This window comes from Bombina bombina, chromosome 1 (genome assembly GCF_027579735.1).
Source record: "Bombina bombina isolate aBomBom1 chromosome 1, aBomBom1.pri, whole genome shotgun sequence".
In the NCBI taxonomy this organism is placed as follows: Eukaryota; Metazoa; Chordata; class Amphibia; order Anura; family Bombinatoridae; genus Bombina; species Bombina bombina.
Window position 1 is genome coordinate 1,492,469,783 of NC_069499.1, and position 26,131 is coordinate 1,492,495,913.

The 26,131-nt window shown below is 43.4% G+C and overlaps 1 protein-coding gene across 1 annotated transcript in view; it reads left to right on the forward strand.

The window, feature by feature from the left end:
- Positions 1-26,131, forward strand: part of LOC128653847 (polycomb protein SUZ12) — a gene marked incomplete at its 5' end in the record, with an annotated part of 125,861 nt that overhangs the window by 41,186 nt on the left and 58,544 nt on the right. The window contains 1 exon segment of the mRNA XM_053707384.1: positions 2,286-2,484. Within this exon segment, the coding sequence (XP_053563359.1) occupies positions 2,308-2,484 (177 nt within the window).

Below are 26,131 nucleotides of genomic sequence, written 5' to 3' on the forward strand. Positions count from 1 at the left end.
AACTTTACAAAAGAAAAGAGAAAATATCAGGTTCAACATCATATAAGGATTCCTCATCCCTAGAGAAAACTTTACCATCTGAAGAGACAACAGTATCCCTGGTCTCGGGGCACGTAGCACTTGTAGAAGGTAAAATCTAAACTGACCATTTACGCTTGTCTAAAGGCGGGAGAGCAGCCAGTGCCTCAGAAACTGCAGCCTTGATAATGTTTTTTCACAGTAGGTGACACCAAATCAACATTATCCTGTAATCAACAAACAGTAGACTCATTAGTTCCCAAAGAAACAGCATTAGATTGGTCTGATTGCATTAACAAATCTAAACAATCCACATAAATGAGCTGGAGAAGGCACTTCATATTTTTTACAATAAGCACACCTAATAATGGTAGAAAGGTGTTTAGGAGATTTAGGGACAAAATCCGACTGGTCCATTATAGTATTTGTCAAAGCAATAAACACTATTAACCCCCTTAAAAGCTCTTGAGGAATGAAAACGACTTATCCCTTCCTAAGTAGCACTTTTTTAAAATAAAATAGACTCACAGGTACAATGTGCACCTAGCAGAACTGCAAAACAAAGCAGGAGACAGCATTAAATCTGTGGATGGATAACGCTCATCAGTGTGCGCAAACAAAACCTAACGGATAAAAAGGAATTTTGTGCGTCAAAATCTGATGCACATGTAACAGAGGACGAATGTGAGCAAACCGGCCTTCACGCAAGTAAACTGTAGAAAGACTAAAGGGAAGTGCGATGACGTGCACAACCACCACGCTCGTCAAACTTGAGGCCAACACGCAAAATACAGACTAAACGCGCCAAAAAAAATCGTATATGCACAAGACAGCAAGGGGGTAGTGAAAAGGATCTGTCCCAGGGCCATATATATATATATATATGTGTGTGTGTATGTGTATATATATATATATATATATATATATATAATCTTAAGTGTCCATAACATAGCTATGGGAGTGGCTAGATGTTAATAAGATACTTATCAATTGACACTAGTCTACTAGCAAACAAGCAGCCGACAGCAAAACCAGTAGTGAAACATATCAGCAGAGGTTATGGAATAGGAGTATATTGTAGATCCATAAAGGGAGGCAAAAATACAAATCCCTGAAACCAATTTATAGAGGGTTTATGAAAAAAATTCTCATGAGGTTAAAGAATTATAAACCATACCCCATATACATCCTTCTGACAAGCACTGTACTCTGAGGGGAACCAGGCTCAATATAGACTGAAATTCCCTCTCTTTGAAGAATCAAATGCACGTCTTCATTCTTCAAACTACTACAGTGGAGGCAAAGTAAAGGCTACGGCTTGTGTAAGGTGGGAGGAGTTTTATAGAACTTTAGGGGTTTTGGAATTTTTATTGCCTCCTAGTGGTAGAAAAGAGTAATTCCCAGGAGTAATGGATCGTGGACTCCCACCACCTGTGTGAAATAAATAACCTTTTATTTGCTTTCCAGATTTTATGTTTGTGTGCCTAAGTGAACCATTATGGATCTTTAAAGTTTGCAAATACAGGTAGCCCTCAGTTTACGCTGGGGTTAGGTTCCAGAAGGAATGGTTGTAAATTGAAACCTTTGTAAATTGAAACCCAGTTTGGTTCATGCAAGTCAATGGGAAGTGAGGGAGTTAGGTTCCAGGCCCCTCGCAAAATTGTCATAAGTAACACCTAATACATTATTTTTAAAGCTTTGAAATTAAGACTTTAAATGCTAATCAGCATTATAAAGCTAATAAAATAATTACACAACACAGAATATATAATTAAACTAAGTTAAATGAACAGACATTTGCTAAACAGCATTATAAACCTAATAAAATAATCACACAACACAGACTTTACTTGCATTTTTCTGCAAACAGTTATTTCTATGCATTCCAATCTGGACTGATTTATAGACAGGTAGATCTTGTTCCTTTGAAATCTGCTCGATAGCTCAGGTCTGGTTAAACTTATTAATTTCAGCTTGCTTGGCTTGCATATCTTTGCTGCAACACAAGCGGACAGCTCCACCTACTGCCAATTTAATCAATGCACTGCTTCTCAATGCTTTCCAATAGCAGTCACATGACTGAAAAAAAGGTTGTTATTCTGAAACGGCGCAAATTGAACCGTTGTAAACCGAGGGCCACCTGTATATACAAGTTAACCCAGTGGGTTATTTTCCAGCCTTATTTTGTTAATGTATCGACAGTACACATTGTCAAGCAGTGTTTACTGGTTAAATTAACTTCAGTAATAGTGAAATATCTTCCTCAGACCGAAGCGTACAAAAGCCAGCATGTCGGAGTTCCTGGAATCTGAAGATGGAGAGGTAGAACAGCAGAGAACATATAGCAGTGGTCACAATCGTCTGTATTTCCATAGTGATACTTGCTTGCCTTTGAGACCCCAAGAAATGGAAGTGGATAGTGAAGATGAGAAAGATCCAGAATGGCTGAGAGAGAAAACTATAACAGTACGTACCCTAACACACACAATATTTGTATATAATAAACACTACTGTAAAGAAGAATATGCACAGTTACTGATCTAAAAATCCAGTATAAAACCTTTTTAAAACTTACTTAGGAGCTCCCTTTAGCACTGTTGATGAGGTTAGGCTGGCTCACCCTGTGAAACTGCCCCTTTCCCTGCGTCTTTCTTTTTCTCTCTCTCTCTCTCTCTCTCTCTCTCTCTCTCTCTCTCTCTCTCTTTCTCTCTCTTTCTTTCTCTCTCTTTCTTTCTCTCTCTTTCTTTCTCTCTCTTTCTTTCTCTCTCTTTCTTTCTCTCTCTTTCTTTCTCTCTCTTTCTCTCTCTTTCTCTTTCTTTCTCTTTCTCTCTCTTTCTCTCTCTTTCTTTCTTTCTCTTTCTCTCTCTTTCTCTCTCTTTCTTTCTTTCTTTCTTTCTCTTTTTGAGAATACTTAGCTCCTGCAGTTAACCCCCGCCATATGCAACTATCGCTGCCATTTTTGCTTTTAAATATTACTATGTTCTTGCCAGAGTGACAGGTTTTCTATGTCTTGTGTTGATAATTTAGTTTTGTAAATTGTAATGTAACTGTACAACAATCTGTAAGTATTCAGGGCTGCTGTTTTTACAGTGACTTAGGATGTGTACCCAATCCAGTCTGAGTGCAGTCCATTTGTGTTTTGTATGTGCTTAAAAATTACAAAGGCTGTCACATCCTTGTGGTTCTCAGTTTGTTGCAGACTCCAATGAGCAAGCACTATCCAGGGTGCTGAACCAAAAATGGGCTGGCTCGTAAGCTTACTACATTCCTGCTTTTTCAAATATGCCAAGAGAACGAAGAAAAATTGATAATAGGAGTAAATTAGAAAGTTGCTTAAAAATGTATGCCCTATCTAAATCAGTATCCCACAAAAGTGAATACACCCCTCACATTTTTGTAAATCTTCATGTGACAACACTGAATAAATGACAGCTTGCTACAATGTAAAGTAGTGAGTGTACAGCCTGTATAACAGTGTAAATGTGCTGTCCCCTCAAAATAGCGCAACACACAGCCATTAATGTCTAAACCGTTGGCAACAAAAGGGTATTTGTCCTTCGAGATAGGACTGGAGTTTTAAGTAGTCATGTCAACCTCTCAGTGAGAGTATTGATGAGTTAGTCTGGAAATGCAGGGAAAGTTTTTCTGCAAAACCATCCAGACTACTGCTAACAGCTCCTAAGCAATCAGTGTTGACTAGTTTCACTGCCTGCTTTCTCTCACTCAAGTCCATGTCAGGAGCGCTGCTATAAGACTGTAACACTTGAGAGGCTGTGTTCTGTTCCACAGCATGGATCCTGGAGGTAAGACGATTTAAATTTTTACCCGTAAAAAGCTATAGCAGGGTCACAGTGTGGCTCCTTTATACTTTTATAGGATCCAGGCTTAATATCCTCTGAAGGGGGTTTATTGAACATTTGGGGTTAACTAATCAGTGTATTATTTACATGCTGCTTTGTGTGATTTTTTTTTTTTCCTGGGCTGATAGACTGTTTCTTTCCTAAGATATGGCGAGTCCACGGCTTCATCAATTACTGGGAATATCACTCCTGGCCAGCAGGAGGAGGCATAGAGCACCACAGCAAAGCTGTTAAGTATCACTTACCTTCCAACAATCCCCAGTCATTCTCTTTGTCTTCGGTGCAAGGAGGAGGTGAAGTTTTGGTGTTTGAAGAAGATTGGATTTATTTCACTTCAATCAAGATTTTATTATTTTAAAAGTTGGAGTAGGTTTGCTCTGATCTTTCCTTTCAAGATTGGGTCTAGCTGTTCTCCACGTTTAAAGCAGTTAGGAACTTGTGAAGTGGGCTTCACTGCGTTTTCCTAACATGTTGCTGCCCTAGTATAGAAAGCCAGAGTAGGCTTACTCTGTTCTTTCTTTTTTTCTGCAGGTTTATGCGAGGAGTGGCGTCCACTCACACCGGGTAGGCTGTCCTGTGCTTGATCTTCTGTGTTTGGGGGACATGCACTTCTGAAAGATTTATGCTGCATTATTTCTGGGACATATATATCCTGGGGCAGGATATTCTAGGCAGGACGCAGGACTAGGGGTTAATACTTTATGGGTGAAGTATTCCCTGAATATGTTATGGCTCATGTGAATCATTAGGGTTAGTGGATCCCTCTGTTTCACCATTTACTCTTTTTTTTATATTTGATCCCTAGGATACATTTTATGTGAAAGCATAGGCATCTGATGTTTAGGAGGTGTGTTCTTTTAATAACATTGTATAAGAGCTGCACAATTAAGTTTTGGGTCTTTTTGTCCTAGAGGTACTGACAACGATAAGTGAAAAGGCGCTTATGTTGTACTTGTGTCAGCGGATTTCACTGAGTTTCTGACGAGATGATCTTTTTTTTGTGTGTGTAACCAGTATGAGATGCATTTAAATTTAGTTGCGCGCTTCTTCTCTGTGCCGAGTTTGTTCCTGCCTTCTTTTTCATTGTGGGTGACGGAGAAGCGCCGTTTTCATGTGACCACACCCCCTTTTTTTCCTCCGACAGAATGGGGCAATGTGTCTGTAGATACGGAATGGAGCAGTGCTTCTTTCTTAATCACTTATGGGTTTTTTCTCTTGTTAACTACCATGTGCTTGGTGACACGGCCTTTGGCATAACCTTAATGTTTTTAACAGTAACAAGATTATGTGGTTCAGGCGGTTAGTACCTTGCTTAGATAACTAGCATGGTTTAATTTAAATCTAGTGACCTTTAGAGGGCTCTAGATGTTTTAAAAATATTCTAATGGCGCTGCTATCTCTAATACAATTTCCCTAGAGAAATGTTCACAGATAAAGTAAATTAACCTGATGTATTTATAAGTTTGTTTTCAAACTCAAGTCTTGGGACATATTTTTCATAATACTGGAACAGAGGCCTGTTCCTTTAAATTTAGGAATTGGTCTCTTGGGATACAGTATATTTTACTTCAGGTGTGTCTCATACCCTCCTTCAGGTATATAAGTACTAAATACCAGCACGTGGGTGCCTCTGTGTTTATTAATAGGCTGGTTATGCCCTGTAGCACTCTTTGACATACACAATCCGTGCTGCATGTCTAACAGTTAATTTCTGAACCACTGTTTAGGCAGTGCCACAGTTTTCTCTTTTTACGTCCCAAGTCTCAATGGTGTCACATGCAGTTCTTCTATCTCCTGGAGCAGTTATTGCCTGTAGAATTTGCTGTCCACATGTCTTCTCCGGTATCTGGGGCATTATCTGTTTTTCCTATACTAAAGAAAATCTCAAGAGGAACATTAGAGATTCAGATGGTATGGTTTCTGTTCCGCCTGCCGCTACTCAGGTTGTTTTCTTCATAGCTGATGATGATACGTCAGTAGCTTCTGAGGGTGAAACCTCAGATTTGGACAGTATAATTCCTTCATCTGATGCTGAAGTGGTATCCTTCAGACTTATGCCTGAACACCTTGTGTATTAAAGGAGGTTCTGGCTTTTGTGGACGACTTTGATTCTTGTCGTTGTCAACCCTAAGATGTCTGGTAAACTAAAAGATGCTAAGTTTTTCCACGGATTCATCCTAACTTGTGGGATATTGTCCTTCCTGACAGTAAGTAGCAAAGAGAGCACCACAGCAGAGCTGTCTATATAGCTCCCCCCTTAACTCCCCCCCCCCCAATCATTCTCTTTGCTGGCTCTAAGCAGGAAGAGTAAAGAGAAGAGGTGTTAAACTGTTAGTTTTATTTTATCTTCAATCAAGTGTTTACTACCCTTACAGAGGTTTTATCTAAGCTGCCTGGGTTGCAAGGGAAGCGCAGTAGCTCTGGGTTAAGAACAAATGCTGAGCCTTCTGACACTTAGCCGTATCCGATATTCCCTCACAATGTTCTGAAGTAGGGATGAGGGATTTGCTGTCTGAGGGAGAGATTTCTGATTCAGGAAAGATGTTCTCTCAGACAGATTCAGATATGACGGCATTTAAATTTAAGATAGAGCACCTCCGCTTATTGCTCAAGGAGGTTTTAGCTACTCTGGATGATTGTGACCCTATTGTAGTTCCAGAGAAATTGTGTAAAATGGACAATATTTAGAGGTTCCTGTTTACACTGATGTGTTTCCGGTCCCTAAGAGGATTTCAGACATTGTTACTAAGGAGTGGGATAAACCAGGTATTCCGTTCCGTTCTCTCCCCCTCCTATTTTTAAGAACATGTTTCCCATTTCTGACACCATAAAGAACTCATGGCAGACGGTCCCTAAGGTGGAGGGAGCTATTTCTACCCTGGCTAAGCGTACAACTATACCTATTGAAGACAGTTGTGCTTTCATTGATTCTATGGATAAAAAATTAGAGGGTGTCCTAAAGAAATTTTTTGTTCATCAAGGTTTTCTTTATCAACCTATAACATGCATTGTTCCTGTAACCACTGCAGCTGCCTTTTGGTTTTCTCAATTGTCTGTAAACTCGACAAAAAGAGAGGCGTTCTTACGCTGTGTAGAAGACCTTTTTACCATGGGAGTGATCTGCCCAGTTCCAAAAGCAGAACAGGGGCAGGGGTTCTACTCTAATCTGTTTATAGTTCCCAAAAAGGAGGGAACCAATTCTGGATCTCAAGATCCTAAACCAATTCCTAAGAGTTCCATCTTTCAAGATGGAGAACATTCGGACTATATTACCATTGATCCAGGAGGGTCAATATATGACCACCGTGGACTTAAAGGATGTGTATCTGCACATTCCTATCCACAAAGATCATCATCAGTTCCTCAGGTTCGCCTCTCTGGACAAGCATTATCAGTTTTGTCGCTCTTCCTTTCAGCTTGGCTACGGCGCCGCAAATCTTCACGAAGGTGCTAGGGTCTCTTCTGGCGGTTCTAAGGCCACGGGGCATAGCAGTGGCGCCTTATCTACATTCTAATTCAAGCGTCGTCCTTCCAACTAGCCAAGTCTCACACGGACTTAGTGTTGGCCTTTCTAAGGTCTCACGGGTGGAAAGTGAACGTTAAAATGAGTTCTTTCCCCCCCCCCCCCCTCAAAAGAGTTTCATTTCTAGGGACTCGGACTCGGTGGACATGAAAATATTTCTGACGGAGATCAGGAAATCAAAGATTTCCACCTGCTGAGCTCTTCATGCCATTCCTCGGCCGTCAGTTGCTCAGTGTATGGAGGTAATCAGACTAATGGTAGCGGCAATGGACATAGTTCCATTTGCTCGCTTGCATCTCAGACTACTGCAACTATGCATGCTCAATCAGTGGAATGGGGATTATGTGGATTTATCTCCTCAGATAAATCTGGATCAAGAGAACAGAGACTCTCTTCTTTGGTGGTTGTCACAGGATCATCCGTCCCAGGGAATGTGTTTACGCAGGCCAGAATGGTTTATAGTGACGCCAGACGCCAGTCTTCTGGGCTGGGGTGCAGTTTGGAATTCCCTGAAAGCTCAGGGTTTGTGGACTCGGGAGGAGGCTCTCCTACCGATAAATATTCTGGAATTAAGAGCGATATTCAATGCTCTCCAGGCATGGCCTCAGCTGGCTTCGGCCAGATTCATCAGGTTTCAGTCGGACAACATCACGACTGTTCCTTATATCAATCATAAGGGCGGAACAAAGAGTTCCTTAGCGATGATAGAGGTCTCAAGGATAATCCAATGGGCAGAGGCTCACTCTTGCCATCTGTCAGCGATCTATATCCCAGGTGTAGAGAACTGGGAGGCAGACTTTTCGTCCGGGGGAGTGGGAACTCCATCCGGAGGTGTTTGCTCAACTGGTTCAGCTATGGGGTACACCAGAGTTGGATCTGATGGTGTCTCGTCCGAACGCCAAACTTCCTCGTTACGGCTCCAGGTCAAGGGATCCTCAGGCTTACTTATAGATGCTCTAGCAGTACCCTGGTCATTCAACCTGGCTTATGTGTTTCCACCTTTCCCTCTCCTTCCACGTCTGCCAGAATCAAACAGGAGAGAGCATCAGTGATTTTGATAGCGCCTGCGTGGCCACGCAGGACTTGGTATGCAGACCTGGTGGACATGTCATCCCTTCCACCATGGTCTCTGCCATTGAGACAGGACCTTCTGATTCAAGGTCCATTCAAGCATCCAAATCTAATTTCTCTGCAACTGACTGCTTGGAGATTGAATTCTTGATTCTATCAAAGCGGAGTTTCTCTGAGTCTCATAAATACCTTGATTCAGGCTCGAAAGCCTGTTACCAGGAAAATTTATCATAAGATATGGCGTAAATATCTTTTTTTGGTGCGAATCCAAAGGCTTCTCCTGGAGTAAAATCAGGATTCCTAGGATTTTGTCTTTTCTCCAAGAGGGATTGGAGAAAGGATTATCAGCTAGTTCCCTAAAGGGACAGATATATGCTCTGTCTATTTAGTTGCACAAGCATCTGGCAGATGTTCCAGACGTTAGGGCTTTTTGTCAGGCTTTAAAAAGAATTAAGCCTGTGTTTAAACCTATTGCTCCGCCATGGAGTCTAAATTTAGTTCTTAGAGTTCTTCAGGGGGTTCCGTTTGAACCCATGCATTCCATAGATATTAAGCTTTTATCTTGGATAGTTGTGTTCCTAGTTGCTATCTCTTCAGCTCGATGAGTTTCTGAACTATCTGCATTACAATGTGACTCTCCTTATCTTGTGTTCCATGCTGATAAGGTGGTTTTGCGTACCAAACCTGGGTTCCTACCTAAGGTTGTTACTAGCAGGAATATCAATCAAGAAATTGTTGTTCCTTCTCTGTGTCCTAATCCTTCTTTTAAGAAGGAACGTCTGTTGCACAACTTGGAAGTGGTTCGTGCTTTGAAATTTTATTTGCAGGCAACCAAAGATTTTCGTCAAACATCTTCTTTGTTTGTTATCTATTCTGGAAAGCGTAGGGGTCAAAAGGCTACGGCGACTTCTCTTTCCTTTTGGCTGAAAAGCATAATCCGTTTGGCTTATGAGACTGCTGGACAGCAGCCTCCTGAAAGGACTACAGCTCATTCTACTAGAGCGGTAGCTTCCACATGGGCTTTTAAAAATGATGCTTCTGTTGAACAGATTTGTAAGGCTGCGACTTTGTCGCTTCATCCCTTTCCAAAACTTTATAAATTTGATACTTTTGCTTCTTCGGAGGCTATTTTTGGGAGAGAGGTTTTGCAAGCAGTGGTGCCTTCCGTTTAGGTTCCTGTCTTGTCCCTCCCTTCATCCGTGTCCTAAAGCTTTGGTTTTGGTATCCCACAAGTTAGGATGAATCCGTGGACTCGGTACATCATGCAAAAGAAAACAAAATATATGCTTACCTGATTTCTTTCATTTGCGATGTACCGAGTCCACGGCCCGCCCTGTCTATTCAAGACATAGTATTTTTTATGTAAACTTCAGTCACCTCTGCACCTTATAGTTTCTCCTTTTCTTCCTTGGCCTTCGGTCGAATGACTGGGGGGAGGAGTTAAGGGGGGAGCTATATAGACAGCTCTGCTGTGGTGCTCTCTTTGCTACTTCCTGTCAGGAAGGACAATATCCCACAAGTTAGGATGAATCCGTGGACTCGGTACATTGCAAAAGAAAGAAATTTATCAGGTAAGCATAAATTTTGTTTTTCACAGAAATGGGAAACAAGTTTTTCTTGTTGCTGTCTTCATTAAGGCGCAAGGTGCCTAAAGTAGTAGGGCATATCTACTCTGACTAAGAGAACTGCGATTCCTAGAGAGGATAGCTGTCCTTTTCAGCATCAATGGACTAAGCTGAAGGCTTACATGGAAGTTGGTTTCCCACTGTGTCAAGTGCAGCATCATATTGGTGCAATGTCTTGTTTGATCCAATTTGGTAGGGACTCCTTTAGAGGATGCCCAGATCAGGATTTAGGCTCTTAAGCTAGCCAATTCTTTTATTTCTGATGCTACCATGCAAGTTTTTAACTGTGAGACAAGATTTCTGGCTTTGCTGTGCTAGCCAGAGGGGCGTTGTGGCTATATTCTTGGTCAGGGGATTTTTCATTAGAGCCCAAGCTTCTGGGGCTTCCTTACAAGGGTAAGACATTGTTTGGTCCTGATCTGGCAGGAATATTTCCGCTGTTACGGGTGGAAAAAAGTATTTTCTTCATAAATGGAGAGAGTCCACAGCTGTATTCATTACTTTTAGGAAATAAGAACCTGGCCACCAGGAGGAGGCAGACACCCCAGCCAAAGGCTTAAATGCTCCTCCCACTCCCCTCATCCCCCAGTCATTCTTTGCCTTTCGTCCCAGGAGGCTGGAAGAGAAGTGTCAGAAGTTTTTGTCTCTTATGGAGGGTAGTACTCTTCGACATGGGACGGGAGTTTAACGTAATCCTGTCAGCCTCTCAGTGAGAGCTTGGATGAAAGTTAGAGTCCGGAGATGCAGGGAGAGTCTTTCTGCGAAACCATCCCCACTCATATTAACAGCTCCACAAGCAATCAGCGTTGTCGAACTTCGCTTCCCTGCTTGCTTTCTTCTCTCAAGTCCATGGCGGAGGCGCTGCTATTTGTCACACTTGAAAGGTCGTGTTCCTGTTCCACAGCGTAGATTCCGGTAAGATTGTTTCATGTTTTTTCATCTGAATGTACTGTATCTTGTTTGTTTCCTGTAAGGTACTATCCTGCGGGATTTATTAAGTAAAAAATAGGGCTTCAGTGAGGCTCCTTTGGTCTTGGAATCAAGGGTTAATAATTCCCGAGGGGGATTATTGAACAGGGGTTTTTTTTTTTTAATCATGTTTGTGATTCAACCCTTTGGAAGTGACACAACCTTATGGTTGGGCGCGCTTTTCTTTGACTGTACTGTTCACCTTGTGACTGGACATGTTTACGTTCTGGTCTTCCATTTCCGCATTCCTGACCGTGTGGCGACTGAAAAATTTGGGTCTGCTTGTGTTCTAGGAGGTGGTTAGTGCCCCAGCCATTGTGGGTGTCAGGTGCCGTTTAGATTTTTCTTTAGTCCATATTATATTCTCTATCAAGTTATTAAGGATTCAGATTCTTCGGCTTGTGAAGAATGCAAATTGACCCAGTTGACATAGGTCAATCAGTTATGTTCGATATGCCGTATTAGAGTGCCTTGTTGCTCAGGGGATCAAAGGTCCGCTGAGCCATCCGCCTCTGGGGGTTCTGTCCACCGAGAGGCGAGTTCCCTACCGCTCCCTTCTACTACACATGCGGGTAACCCAGATTATGTTTATCCCCTGCAGCGCGTTTTCGCTTTCACATATGTGCTCGTGCCCAATTGTCCAGGGTCTCCAGGCCTTGGGTGTGCCTATACAGTTCCCTGTGGGCATAGCTGTCCCCGAGTGTTGTACCTTTCGTTACAGAATAGCGCGCCTTCGCGTTTTACTCAGACACGTTTTTGAGTTATTAGAGGATCCTATCCTTAATGGATATGGGAATCCGCAGTATTCTGCTTCAAATCGTTCACCTCATTAAACATGTTGGGAAGGCGTAATCTCCTGATTGTCTGTTGTTGAGGTCCTTCCCAGTTTTTATTGGAAGATCAGGGTTCCATATGACTGGTCCTGCGGGTATGCCTGTTTCTTCTTAGGCGTTTGCCTACGGGCTGCCTTGTATTTTCTTTTATCCGGTTATGATTACTTTTTTATTTTTATTATGTTTCCTTCAGGAACTATCTCTGGGATCGATTCTCGCTGTTTACTTCTGCGGAAGTTGTTAAAGGACATGTTAGTCCTATGTTTTGTTTATGTTTTGTTATTCTCTTCCCATCTGGTGGAGGATTTAGGCAGCTTGACAGTTATGGTCCTGTTGCAGGCTGGTCCTGCTTGGGTTCAGATCTTCTTTCTTGTGGCCTGTTCAGACATGTGGCGCCTGTTCTACCTGGCTGGTCCGGTCGAGGCGCTGAGTACTGACTTTTTTATTTGTGTTTCTTGTATTTATTTTACAAGTTTCAGCTAAGCATTCTAACAAGGACTCGTGGGTCTGTGAGGCCGGAAGGATTGTTTCAGTCCTTATTGAGCCTTCAAGTTGGTTGACTGGGTCAGCGGCGTTCCTCCTTTTGCTTCAGATTCTCTCGGGACCTAGAGTATTCTTCCTCACGTGGGAGGATTGGGGGTTTAGTGCCTCCTTACCGCTGGTTTAAGGCGTTTTGACCTTTTGGCAGGTCTAGGAATTGTCCTGTTGGATGTGTTCCTTCTGTGGTTCTCTTGTCAGTGAGACCTTTGGACTTCCCCATGTGGGTTAGGTCTTCTTATGGGTCGCTGGGTTCCCTTCGGGAGAGGGCTGTTCTCTTTTTTGAGACCCTTTTGGATTTTGTCCGTTCCTCCATGTGAGTTGGGTCTCCTTTGGGGACCTGAATTCCCTTCAAGAGCGTTCTTTTGGACTTAGGCTTAGGATTTTTCTGCATCCTTGGTTTCAGGTACTCCTCTGTCTCGTATGGTGAGGTGGAGACTAGCTTTTGATAGAGTGACCTTGTCCTCGTGGTATTCCCTTGCTTGGATGTCTTGTGTCAGTCGAACGCCTATGGGCTCTAGTGTCTTGGTTTGAGATTCCTTGGCTCCTTTGGAGCGTTGGACTTCAGCATGAGGTGGTCTCTTCCTTTGGTCTGGACTTGAGAGGTGTTTTTGTTCTCCTGGATATTACATTAATATCTCCCTGTGGGTCTGTTTACTATGTCAGACGGGGTGTTTCAATTTCCGGCCTATTGTTTGTCTTAAACAATTGGGGGCTCAAACCTGTCATCGCTCTGGTTCTTCCGATTGCTAGGGCTTTTGCGCAGTGTTTTCCCTTGTGGATCCTGTTGCGAGTTGTTACCTTTCTTTTTCAGATCTAGGGTGGGTTTGGGGTTCTCCTGTTCCGGGAATTGGACTATGACCTTTGGTCTGGCTAGTAGATCTGGTCACGATTGGCCAGATCTCCTGAGACTCATTGGCTTTGTCTACGCTAAATGATCGGTTTCCCTTGGACGGTTTGCTGAAGTAACCTGATGCCTTTGCGGTTCTGCAGGCCTTCACTAGACTTTTCTGGGTCTTCAGCCTTGTCGACTGTCTTTATGGAGTTTCGGGGGTTCCTGAGCTCTGTGGAACTGCTGAAGCCATTTTTTTCCGCAATTTTGTGAGCGTGTCGGGGTTCTTCTGTTCCCTTGTTTTCGGACCTACCGACACTTGGGCTGGCCCGGCTGGGAGTAGGTCCTGAGATTGTTGTTCCTCGGGTGTAATGGGCCTAGCTGAGGTTCTATACTTCTCCCCTTTTGGGACCTATGTGTCGGTCTGGCTGCTGGGATTGCCTAGAGGGTGCCCTCTGTCTTAGAGTTTTTCAATCCAATATCTTGCTTAGCCACACAAGTCTTCTCTCTCTGGGTCGTCCTGATGAGGGCTGCGTGTTCTTGACTCTGGTGTTTACCTCGTCTGGGTCTGCTACACGTATTTGTGTTGAATACGTCAGTATTCTAACTGCTGACGACTTTAGGATAAGTCTTCAGTTGTCGCTTCGGTGCTTCCATTTGACGTTGAGAGTAAGAATCGCTGTTCGGATGCCGGGTCCTAGACCTCGTTATGTGGTCTGGGCATTGCCTCCCCTTATTCGTTTTGGACCCCTAAAACGAGCCCAGCTCATAAAGACCCCTTTATGAGCTGGGCTTGTTTTAAGGGTTTTCCTTTATGGAATTTTGTGGTGTCCTTTCAATTTTCTTTGATTTTTTTCTTGCCCTGTCCCTTTGGAAGTTTTGGGCTGGTGTTCCCTTTGCTAGTAAGGGGTGTGTGGTTGAGGGCCGACCGCTGGGCGACGGTGTCTCCTGGAGGACTGTTGGCTCAGTTGAGTCTGATTTTGCGGTCTCTAGCTCAGCTTCCGGACTATCTGCGGGTCAGTGTCCTTGGGACTTTTTCCTTTCAATGTTCTTGGCTTTGGACGAAGCCGGGTTTTGTTGGGTAGTGGTTTCAGGCATGGTGCCCTCAGAATGGGCCGCCTTTTGTACCCTCTCGTCTTGGCATTCAGTGTCCTCTTTAGCTTGGGTATTGTTTTCCCAAAAGTAATGAATGCAGCTATGGACTCTTTCCATTTATGAAGAAAAACATAAATTATGCTTACCTGATTTTCTTTTCTTCAGATGGAAAGAGTCCACAGCTCCCTCCCACGTTTTTTTTTTTTTTTTTTTTATGTGGGGCGTCTATTTTTATTCTTCTGGCACATTGTTTCACCCTGATAATTCTTTTACTGTTCCTTGTTCCTCGGCAGAATGACTGGGGGATGAGGGTAGTGGGAGGAGTATTTAAGCCTTTGGCTGAGGTGTCTTTGCCTCCTCCTGGTGGCCAGGTTCTTATTTCCCAAAAGTAATGAATGCAGCTGTGGACTCTTTCCATCTAAAGAAAAGAAAATTATCAGGTAAGCATAAATTTCTCCAACATAGGTGTGTCCGGTCCACGGCGTCATCCTTACTTGTGGGATATTCTCTTCCCCAACAGGAAATGGCAAAGAGCCCAGCAAAGCTGGTCACATGATCCCTCCTAGGCTCCGCCTACCCCAGTCATTCTCTTTGCCGTTGTACAGGCAACATCTCCACGGAGATGGCTTAGAGTTTTTTAGTGTTTAACTGTAGTTTTTATTATTCAATCAAGAGTTTATTTTAAAATAGTGCTGGTATGTACTATTTACTCTGAAACAGAAAAGAGATGAAGATTTCTGTTTGTATGAGGAAAATGATTTTAGCAACCGTTACTAAAATCCATGGCTGTTCCACACAGGACTGTTGAGAGGAATTAACTTCAGTTGGGGGAACAGTGAGCAGTCTTTTGCTGCTTGAGGTATGACACATTCTAACAAGACGATGTAATGCTGGAAGCTGTCATTTTCCCTATGGGATCCGGTAAGCCATTTTTATTCACACAGTAAATAAGGGCTTCACAAGGGCTTATTAAGACTGTAGACATTTTCTGGGCTAAATCGATCATATTTACACATATTTAGCCTTGAGGAATCATTTAATCTGGGTATTTTTTGTAAAATAATATCGGCAGGCACTGTTTTAGACACTTTATTCTATTGGGGCTTTCCCTAATCATAGTCAGAGCCTCATTTTCGCGCCGGTATGGCGCACTTGTTTTTGAGAACAGCATGACATGCAGCTGCATGTGTGTGGAGCTCTGATACATAGAAAAGTCTTTCTGAAGGCATTATTTGGTATCGTATTCCCCTTTGGGCTTGGTTGGGTCTCAGCAAAGCAGATTCCAGGGACTGTAAAGGGGTTAAATATAAAAACGGCTCCGGTTCCGTTATTTTAAGGGTTAAAGCTTCCAAATTTGGTGTGCAATACTTTTAAGGCTTTAAGACACTGTGGTGAAATTTTGGTGAATTTTGAACAATTCCTTCATACTTTTTCGCAATTGCAGTAATACAGTGTGTTCAGTTTAAAATTTAAAGTGACAGTAACGGTTTTATTTTAAAACGTTTTTTGTGCTTTGTTATCAAGTTTATGCCTGTTTAACATGTCTGAACTACCAGATAGATTGTGTTCTGACTGTGGGGAAGCCAAGGTTCCTTCTCATTTAAATAGATGTGATTTATGTCATAATAAATTTAGTAAAAATGATGCCCAAGATGATTCCTCAAGTGAGGGGAGTAAGCATGGTACTGCATCATCCCCTCCTTCGTCTACACCAGTTTTGCCCATACAGGAGGCCCCTAGTACATCTAGCGCGCCAATACTCCTTACTATGCAACAATTAACGGCTGTAATGGATAATTCTATCAAAAACATTTTAGCCAATATGCCCACTTATCAGCGAAAGCGCGACTGCTCTGTTTTAGAAAATACTGAAGAGCATGAGGCCGCTGATGATATTGTTTCTGAAGGGCCCCTACACCAGTCTGAGGGGGCCAGGGAGGTTTTGTCTGAGGGAGAAATTTCAGATTCAGGAAAAATTTCTCAACAAGCTGAACCTGATGTGATTACTTTTAAATTTAAGTTGGAACATCTCCGCGCTCTGCTTAAGGAGGTGTTATCCAATTTGGATGATTGTGATTATCTGGTCATTCCAGAAACACTATGTAAAATGGACAAGTTCCTAGAGGCCCCGGGGCCCCCCGAAGCTTTTCCTATACTCAAGCGGGTGGCGTACATTGTTAATAAAGAATGGGACAGGCCCGGTGTACCTTTCGTACCTCCCCCCATATTTAAAAAATTGTTTCCTATAGTCGACCCCAGAAAGGACTTATGGCAGACAGTCCCCAAGGTCGAGGGGGGCGGTTTCTACTCTAAACAAGCGCACCACTATACCCATAGAAGATAGTTGTGCTTTCCAAGATCCTATGGATAAAAAATTAGAAGGTTTGCTAAAAAAGATGTTTGTTCAGCAAGGTTACCTTCTACAACCAATTGCATGCATTGTCCCTGTCACTACAGCCGCGTGTTTCTGGTGCGATGAGCTAGAAAAGGCGATTATTAGTAATTCTTCTTCTTATGAGGAGATTATGGACAGAATTCGTGCTCTTAAATTGGCTAATTCTTTCACCCTAGACGCCACCTTGCAATTGGCTAGGTTAGCGGCGAAAAATTCTGGGTTTGCTATTGTGGCGCGCAGAGCGCTTTGGTTAAAATCTTGGTCAGCGGATGCGTCTTCCAAGAACAAATTGTTTGACATTCCTTTCAAGGGGAAAACACTGTTTGGCCCTGACTTGAAAGAGTTTATCTCTGATATCACTGGGGGCAAGGGCCACGCCCTTCCTCAGAATAGGTCTTTCAAGGCCAAAAATAAACCTGATTTTCGTCCCTTTCGCAGAAACGGACCAGCCCCAAGTGCTACGTCCTCTAAGCAGGAGGGTAATACTTCTCAAGCCAATCCAGCCTGGAGACCAAGGCAAGGCTGGAACAAAGGAAAGCAGGCCAAGAAACCTGCCACTGCTCCCAAGACAGCATGAGATGCGGGCCCCCGATCCGGGACCGGATTTGGTGGGGGGCAGACTCTCTCTCTTCACTCAGGCTTGGGCAAGAGATGTTCTGGATCCTTGGGCGCTAGAAATAGTCTTCCAAGGTTATCTTCTGGAAGTGATTCATCCTGTTCCATTAAAAGAACGAGGGATGGGGTTCTACTCCAATCTGTTCGTAGTTCCCAAAAAAGAGGGAACGTTCAGACCAATCTTAGATCTCAAGATCCTAAACAAGTTTCTCAAGGTTCCATCGTCCAAAATGGAAACCATTCGAACAATCCTTCCATCCAGAAAGGTCAATTCTTGACCACGGTGGATTTAAAGGATGCGTATCTACATATTCCTGTCCACAAGGAACATCATCGGTTCCTAAGGTTCGCATTCCTGGACAAGCATTACCAGTTCGTGGCGCTTCCTTTCGGATTAGCCACTGTTCCAAGGATTTTCACAAAGGTACTAGGGTCCCTTCTGGCGGTGCTAAGACCAAGGGGCATTGCTGTAGTACCTTACTTGGACGACATTCTGATTCAAGCGTCGTCCCTTCCTCAAGCAAAGGCTCACACGGACATAGTCCTGGCCTTTCTCAGATCTCACGGATGGTAAGTGAACGTGGAAAAGAGTTCTCTATCTCCGTCGACAAGAGTTCCCTTCTTGGGAACAATAATAGACTCCTTAGAAATGAGGATTTTTCTGACAGAGACCAGAAAAACAAAACTTCTAAACTCTTGTCGGATACTTCCTTCCGTTCCTCTTCCTTCCATAGCACAGTGCATGGAAGTGATAGGTTTGATGGTAGCGGCAATGGACATAGTTCCTTTTGCGCGCATTCATCTAAGACCATTTCAATTGTGTATGCTCAGTCAGTGGATTGGGGACTATACAGACTTGTCTCCGAAGATACAAGTAAATCAGAGGACCAGAGACTCACTCCGTTGGTGGCTGTCCCTGGACAACCTGTCGCTAGGGGTGACCTCCCGCAGACCAGAGTGGGTCATTGTCACGACCGACGCCAGTCTGATGGGCTGGGGCGCGGTCTGGGGATCCCTGAAAGCTCAGGGTCTTTGGTCTCGGGAAGAATCTCTTCTACCGATAAATATTCTGGAACTGAGAGCGATATTCAATGCTCTCAAGGCTTGGCCTCAGCTAGCGAGGGCCAAGTTCATACGGTTTCAATCAGACATGACGACTGTTGCGTACATCAACCATCAGGGGGGAACAAGGAGTTCCCTGGCGATGGAAGAAGTGACCAAAATCATTCAATGGGCGGAGACTCGCTCCTGCCACCTGTCTGCAATCCACATCCCAGGAGTGGAAACTTGGGAAGCGGATTTTCTGATTCGTCAGACATTGCATCCGGGGGTGTGGGAACTCCATCCGGAAATCTTTGCCCAAATCACTCAACTGTGGGGCATTCCAGACATGGATCTGATGGCCTCTCGTCAGAACTTCAAGGTTCCTTGCTACGGGTCCAGATCCAGGGATCCCAAGGCGACTAGTAGATGCACTAGTAGCACCTTGGACCTTCAACCTAGCTTATGTATTCCCGCCGTTTCCTCTCATCCCCAGGCTGGTAGCCAGGATCAATCAGGAGAGGGCGTAGGTGATCTTGATAGCTCCTGCGTAACCACGCAGGACTTGGTAGGCAGATCTGGTGAATATGTCATCGGCTTCACCATGGAAGCTACCTTTGAGACGAGACCTTCTTGTTCAAGGTCCGTTCGAACATCCGAATCTGGTCCTACTCCAGCTGACTGCTTGGAGATTGAACGCTTGATCTTATCAAAGCGAGGGTTCTCAGATTCTGTTATTGATACTCTTGTTCAGGCCAGAAAGCCTGTAACTAGAAAAATTTACCACAAAATATGGAAAAAATATATCTGTTGGTGTGAATCTAAAGGATTCCCTTGGGACAAGGTAAAGATTCCTAGGATTCTATCCTTTCTTCAAGAAGGATTGGAGAAAGGATTATCTGCAAGTTCCTTGAAGGGACAGATTTCTGCCTTGTCTGTGTTACTTCACAAAGAGCTGGCAGCTGTGCCAGATGTTCAAGCCTTTGTTCAGGCTCTGGTTAGAATCAAGCCTGTTTACAAACCTTTGACTCCTCCTTGGAGTCTCAACTTAGTTCTTTCAGTTCTTCAGGGGGTTCCGTTTGAACCCTTACATTCCGTTGATATTAAGTTATTATCTTGGAAAGTTTTGTTTTTGGCTGCAATTTCTTCCGCTAGAAGAGTTTCAGAATTATCTGCTCTGCAGTGTTCTCCTCCTTATCTGGTGTTCCATGCAGATAAGGTGGTTTTACGTACTAAACCTGGTTTTCTTCCAAAAGTTGTTTCTAACAAAAACATTAACCAGGAGATAGTCGTGCCTTCTTTGGGTCCGAAACCAGTTTCGAAGAAGGAACGTTTGTTGCACAATTTGGATGTTGTTCGCGCTCTAAAATTCTATTTAGATGCTACAAAGGATTTTAGACAAACATCTTCCTTGTTTGTTGTTTATTCTGGTAACAGGAGAGGTCAAAAAGCAACTTCTACCTCTCTCTCTTTTTGGATTAAAAGCATCATCAGATTGGCTTACGAGACTGCCGGACGGCAGCCTCCTGAAAGAATCACAGCTCATTCCACTAGGGCTGTGGCTTCCACATGGGCCTTCAAGAACGAGGCTTCTGTTGATCAGATATGTAGGGCAGCGACTTGGTCTTCACTGCACACTTTTACCAAATTTTACAAGTTTGATACTTTTGCTTCTTCTGAGGCTATTTTTTGGGAGAAAGGTTTTGCAAGCCGTGGTGCCTTCCATTTAGGTGACCTGATTTGCTCCCTCCCTTCATCCGTGTCCTAAAGCTTTGGTATTGGTTCCCACAAGTAAGGATGACGCCGTGGACCGGACACACCTATGTTGGAGAAAACAGAATTTATGTTTACCTGATAAATTACTTTCTCCAACGGTGTGTCCGGTCCACGGCCCGCCCTGGTTTTTTAATCAGGTCTGATGATTTATTTTCTTTAACTACAGTCACCACGGTATCATATGGTTTCTCCTATGCAAATATTCCTCCTTAACGTCGGTCGAATGACTGGGGTAGGCGGAGCCTAGGAGGGATCATGTGACCAGCTTTGCTGGGCTCTTTGCCATTTCCTGTTGGGGAAGAGAATATCCCACAAGTAAGGATGACGCCGTGGACCGGACACACCGTTGGAGAAAGTAATTTATCAGGTAAACATAAATTCTGTTTTCCTTTTTCTACCACAAGGAACCTAAAGGAGTTTGCCCCCAATCCGGGATCGGTTCAGGTGGGGGGTGGAATCTCTGTCTTCAAAAATGGATGTGAGATGTCCCACATAGGCTACGGACTTTTACATAGAATTCTTTCCTTCCTCCCAGAGGCAGGTTCCTTCTCTCAATTTTATCTGTAGACCAGATAACAGGGAGGCATTTTTTAAATGTGTTTGGGGCTGACCGCTTCCCCTTGTTATACAGGGGATTTAGCTCAAATGGTAGAGCGCTTGCTTAGCGTGCGGTAGCGGGATCGATGCCGCATTCTCCATCTACCTCTATTCCCTGTGAGTGATAACTCCAGTTCTTGTAAGGGAACAGGGTCTAGAATTCTATTCATTACTTTTAGTAGTTTCCGAAAGAGAGGCAATTTTTCATCCTATGATACATCTAAAGTGTCAAGGTTTCTCAGGGTACCGTCTTAAAAGATCGAAACCAGTGGTTCCATTCTTCCTTTGATCCAAGAGGGTCAGTTCATGGTGACCATAGACCTGGAGGATGTGTATTTTCAAGTTCCTGAGTTTTGCCTTTTTGTCAAACACTTTCAGTTTGCAGCTTTTTCCTTTGGCCTTGCCACGGCTCCCAGCGGGGGCTATCTTGTTAGTGATCAGGTTTCAGGGTATTGTTTACCCTTCTTAGACACAATGGTTCAAGCTCCATTTTGTCAACAAACTCATTAATAGATTTGGTCTTTTCTTTATTCCCGCGGATGGGAAGTAAATCTGAAAATGGGTTCCTTTGTTCCAGCTACAGGGGTAGTTTTATTAGGGGCCATGTTAGTTTCCTATCTCTGTCAATATTTTTGTCAGAAGTCAGAATAATCAAGGATTCTTTCCTCTTGCCTCTCTCTGCACTCTATTGTTTGGCACTTCAGTGGCTCTATGTATGGAGGTAATTGGTATGATGGTTGTTTCTTTGAGCATCATCCCTTGATCGATTCCATCGGAGAGTTTGCTGTTATGCATGCTCAGATAGTGGAACGGGGATCATGGGTTTTTATCTCGGAGAATAGATCTTGATCTGTCGATATGAGATTCTTTCCTGTGGTGGTTTTTGCAGGAGCATCTGTATCGGGACACATGCTTCAGGAGATTTTTCTGAGTAATGATGTCTTCGGACGCCGACCTGTTCGGTTGGTGACTATCGACTTGGGAGGAGTCTGTTATTCCATAACCTTCTTGGAGTTGAGCAATCTACAATGTTCTGATGGCTTGGCCTCAGTTGTTCAAGACAATTCATCTCGGTGGTTTACATCAACCATCTGGGAGGAACCTGGAGTTTCTTAGCCATGATTGCGTGAATTTTTTGGTGGGTGGATGCTCAATATGTCAGAGAGAATCCCTGTCGGTTCTTTGGGATTTCAGTCTGACATTCTTGTTTCTTAGTTTGCTCTCCTTTCTTGAGTCTTTGCTCGTGTCTCTTAGGAGGGGGCATCAGTATTTTTAATGGTTCCTGTGTAGTCTCGCAGGATCTGGATACAGACCTAGCGGGGATGTATCTCTTCCACTTTGGTGGTAGTTCCTGAGGAGGAACTTTCTAGTTATTTTCAAAAACGTTTTGCTTGGAGATTGATCACTTAGTTCTGTCTAAGCATGTTTTTTCTGAGTCAGTTTTGAGACCATGATTTAGGCTCGCAAGCCTATTAGAGGAAAAATTTGCCATATAATATGGTGTTTATTTCTTTGTTGGTGTGAATACAAGGGAAACTCTTGGAGTAGGGTCAGGATTCCTAGGATTTGGTCTTTTCTCCAGGAAGGTCTGGAGAAGGGTTTGTTAGTCTGTACCCTGAAGGGTCAGATTTCTGTGTTTTCTATTTTGCTATTTAAACGTCTGGCGGATGTGCCAGATGGGCAATCTTTTTGTCAGGCCTTGATCAGAATTTGTCTTAAAGTTTTACAGCAGACTCAGTTTGAGCCTTTGTATTCCATAGATATTAATTTGTTATCTCTTCTTTTCGGACAGTTTTCAAAATTCTCAGCCTTGCAGTTTGATTCGCCTTAGATTATTTTTCTTGTCGATTAGGCAGTTTTTCGTACTAAGTTAGATTTCCTTTCTATGGTAGTTTCGGACAGATATTTTAATCTGGAAATTGCATAATGTACGTTGTTGCACAACTTGTATGTTGTGTGTTTTAAAAAAAAATTTATTACAGGCGACAGGATTTTCGCCAGTCTTCTGCCCTGTTTGTTTCTCTGGGAAACGTAAAGGTTAGAAAGCTACTGCTACTTCTCTTTATCTCTGGTTGAGAAGTATTATTCGTTTTGATTATAAGACTCTGCTGGACAGCAGCCTCCTGAGCGAATTACAGCTCATTCCACTAGGACTATCTCATCCCCTTGGGCTTTCTAGAACAGATTTTCAAGGCTGCAACTTGGTTCTATTTGCATACTTTTTCCAAATTGTTACTTTTGTCTCGGACGAGGCGTCTTTTTGGAGAAGGTGGTGCCTTCTGTTTAGGTCTGCCTGTTTTGTCCCTCCCTATTCATCCTCTAGCTTGGGTATTGGTTCCCAACAGTAATTAATGAAGCCGTGGACTCACCATATTTTAGGAAAGAAAAGAAAATTTATGCTTACCTGTAAATGTATTTCCACAGCCCCACCCTTTAATTTTAAGACAGTTGTTCTTTTGACTATAACCTCAGGCACCTCTACACCTTGTGATACTCCTTTTTTTTTCTCCATTTCCCTTCGGTCGAATGACTGGGGATTGTGGGAAGGGAAGTGATACTTAACAGCTTTGCTGTGGGGCTCTTTGTCTCCTGCTGGCTGAAAGTGTTGCACAGCTATTACTTGCTGTACTTGTAATAACAGGGGAAGTACTGTCTTGCACTCCATGTGACCTGGTGTGGTCTATGTTCATTTCCTCCATTCCGGCTGAGACTTGAACCTGAGGAGAGCGTTTCCTCGGTTAACTGTCTGGGTCTAGGAGTTGCTGAGTGCCCCAGCCATTGGGAGTATAAAGGTGCAGTTTTCTATAATAAAAAAAAACGTTTTTATCTGTGTCCTTCTGTGGGTATAACCTGAGCTATGGAGGACTCTGACATGTTAGAAGGTACTCCTTCTGTACTAAATCATACCTGTTTATATTGTGAGGAGGCCGTGGTTTTCCCGCCCACTTAATTATATTCCACATGCCTTAACACTGTTATAAATTCTAAGAAGGGAGACGAGCTTGCTAAGGCTCTTAGTCCCTCTGAGCCGTCTACCTCTCAGGACTCGGGAGCCCTGTGAGATTACTACCCTTGCTACATTAGCCACTCCACATGCAGTTCCCTGTAGCACATCTAATCCTCCATCTGGAGGGGGCCTTCTTCCTGCGGACTTTGCCACGCAGTTAAATGGTGGTGTCTGCGGCCCTCAGTGCATTACCTCGATCTAACAAACGCAAGAGGAAAAAGGTTAAACATAACTCTCCTGACCCGGAGTCATCTAAATATCCAATTTAGCTATTATGTCCCAGTTATCCGATGATGATTTAACCTCTAACTTCAGAGGGTGAACTTTCTGGGTCGGAGTCCTTAGCCTCCTGCTGCGGAGGAACTGTCCTTTAGATTTAAAATTGAGCACTTGCGTTTTTTTATTAATGGAGGTTCTGTCTACATTGGAGGTTCCAGAGGCCGCGCTGTCTGAAGAACCTATGACACTTAAATTAGACAGTTTACGAAGACAGGAAAGTTCCTTTGACTTTTCCTGTGCCGGTTAAGATGGTGAACATTATTAAGAACGAATGGGAAAGAATTGGTTCTTCCTTTTCCCCCTCGTCTACTTTTAAAAGCTTGTTCCCGGTCCCAGACTCTCAATTTTGTGGGGCTCCATTCCTAAGGTGGACGGTGCTATCTCTACGCTTGCTAAACGTACTACTATACCTCTTGAGGATAGTTTTTCGTTCAGAGAGCCGATGGATAAGAAAATGGAAACTTTTCTGAGAAAGACGTTTCAACGTACAGGATTTTTGTTTCAACCGCAGTTGCCAGAGTGGCTACCTACTGGTTCGACTCTTTGTCGGAACTCATTGAGGTGGAGTCTCCCCTCGAGGATATTCAAGACAGAATTAAAGCTCTGAGAATTGCTCATTCTTTTATTTGTGATTCGAACATGCAAATTCGCCTAAATGCAAAGACCTCTGGCTTTGCGGTCCTAGCACGCCTGGTGCTCTGGTTGAAGTCTTGGTCTGCGGATATGACTTCTAAGTCCAGACTCCTTTCTTTTCCCTTCAAGGGAAAGCTTTTATTTGGTCCAGGCCTGGACTCCATTATTTTTACGGTTACCGGAGGCAAGGGTGCCTTCCTACCGCAAGATAAGAACAAGTCTATGGGACTACAATCTTCTGATTTTCATTCCTTTCGTTCTGACAAATCCCAATGACAACAATCCTTCTCCAAGCCTGATTAACCCAAAAGTTGCCAGCTCAGTCCTGGAATAAATCCAAGCAGAATAAGAAGCCCGCCGAAAACAAATCAGCATAAAGGGGCAGCCCCCGATCCGGAATCGGATCGCGTTGGGGGCAGACTGTCTCTTTTTTCAGACGCCTGGTTCAAGGACGTACAGGATCCGTGGGTCCTGGAGGTGGTATCTCAGGGATACAAGATAAGCTTTAACTCATCTGCCAAGGGGCAGATTCCTCCTCTCGAATGTCATACCAGACCAGAAAAGAGGGATGCCTTTCTAGGGTGCGTTCGGGATCTATCGTCTTCAGGAGTTGTTGTCCTGGTGTCTATCGAAGAAAGAGGTTTGGGGTCTCTTCCTTCAAGATGGAGACGATAAGGTTCATCCTTTAATTCAGGAAAGCCAGTTTATGACCACTATAGATCTGAAGGATACTCCCCTTCATTTTCCAATCTACAGGGAACACTTTCAGTTCCTGAGGTTTGCATTTCTGGACCAGCACTTCCAGTTCATTGCCCTTCCATTTGGCCTAGCTACTGCTCCAAGAATCTTTACAAAGTTCTGGGGGCTATTCTAGCCGTTGCCAGAACTCAGGGTATTGCAGTAGCCCCGTTCTTGGACGATATTCTGGTGCAGCTTGGAAAAGAGTTCTCTTATCCCAAGTACCAGGGTGGAATTCCTGGGTACTATAATAGACTCCATATCCATGACGATATTTCTAACAGACCAGAGACGTTGCAAATTAACTTCGGCATGTCTTGACCTCCTTGAGTCCCTCTGTGGCTTAGTGTATGGAGGTAATTTGTCTCATGGTGTCCTGCGTGGACATCATTCCTTTTGCAGGTTCCATCTCAGACCTTTACAACTGTGCATGCTGAGGCAGTTAAACGGCTATCATTCAGATATGTCTCAACAGTATTGCACAAAGTCAAAATCGTCTGACTCCAGATAGGGGGCGCTAAACGGTCAAATGCGGTATGAACATATAACAATAAACCTAAGTGATAATATGACAACAATATATCTGTCAACATACCTGTGTATGTATACCAACTTATGGTTTATAACTACCTATATTAACTCTAAACAAACATTGATAAAATAAATGCAAATACAGAGATATAAAAT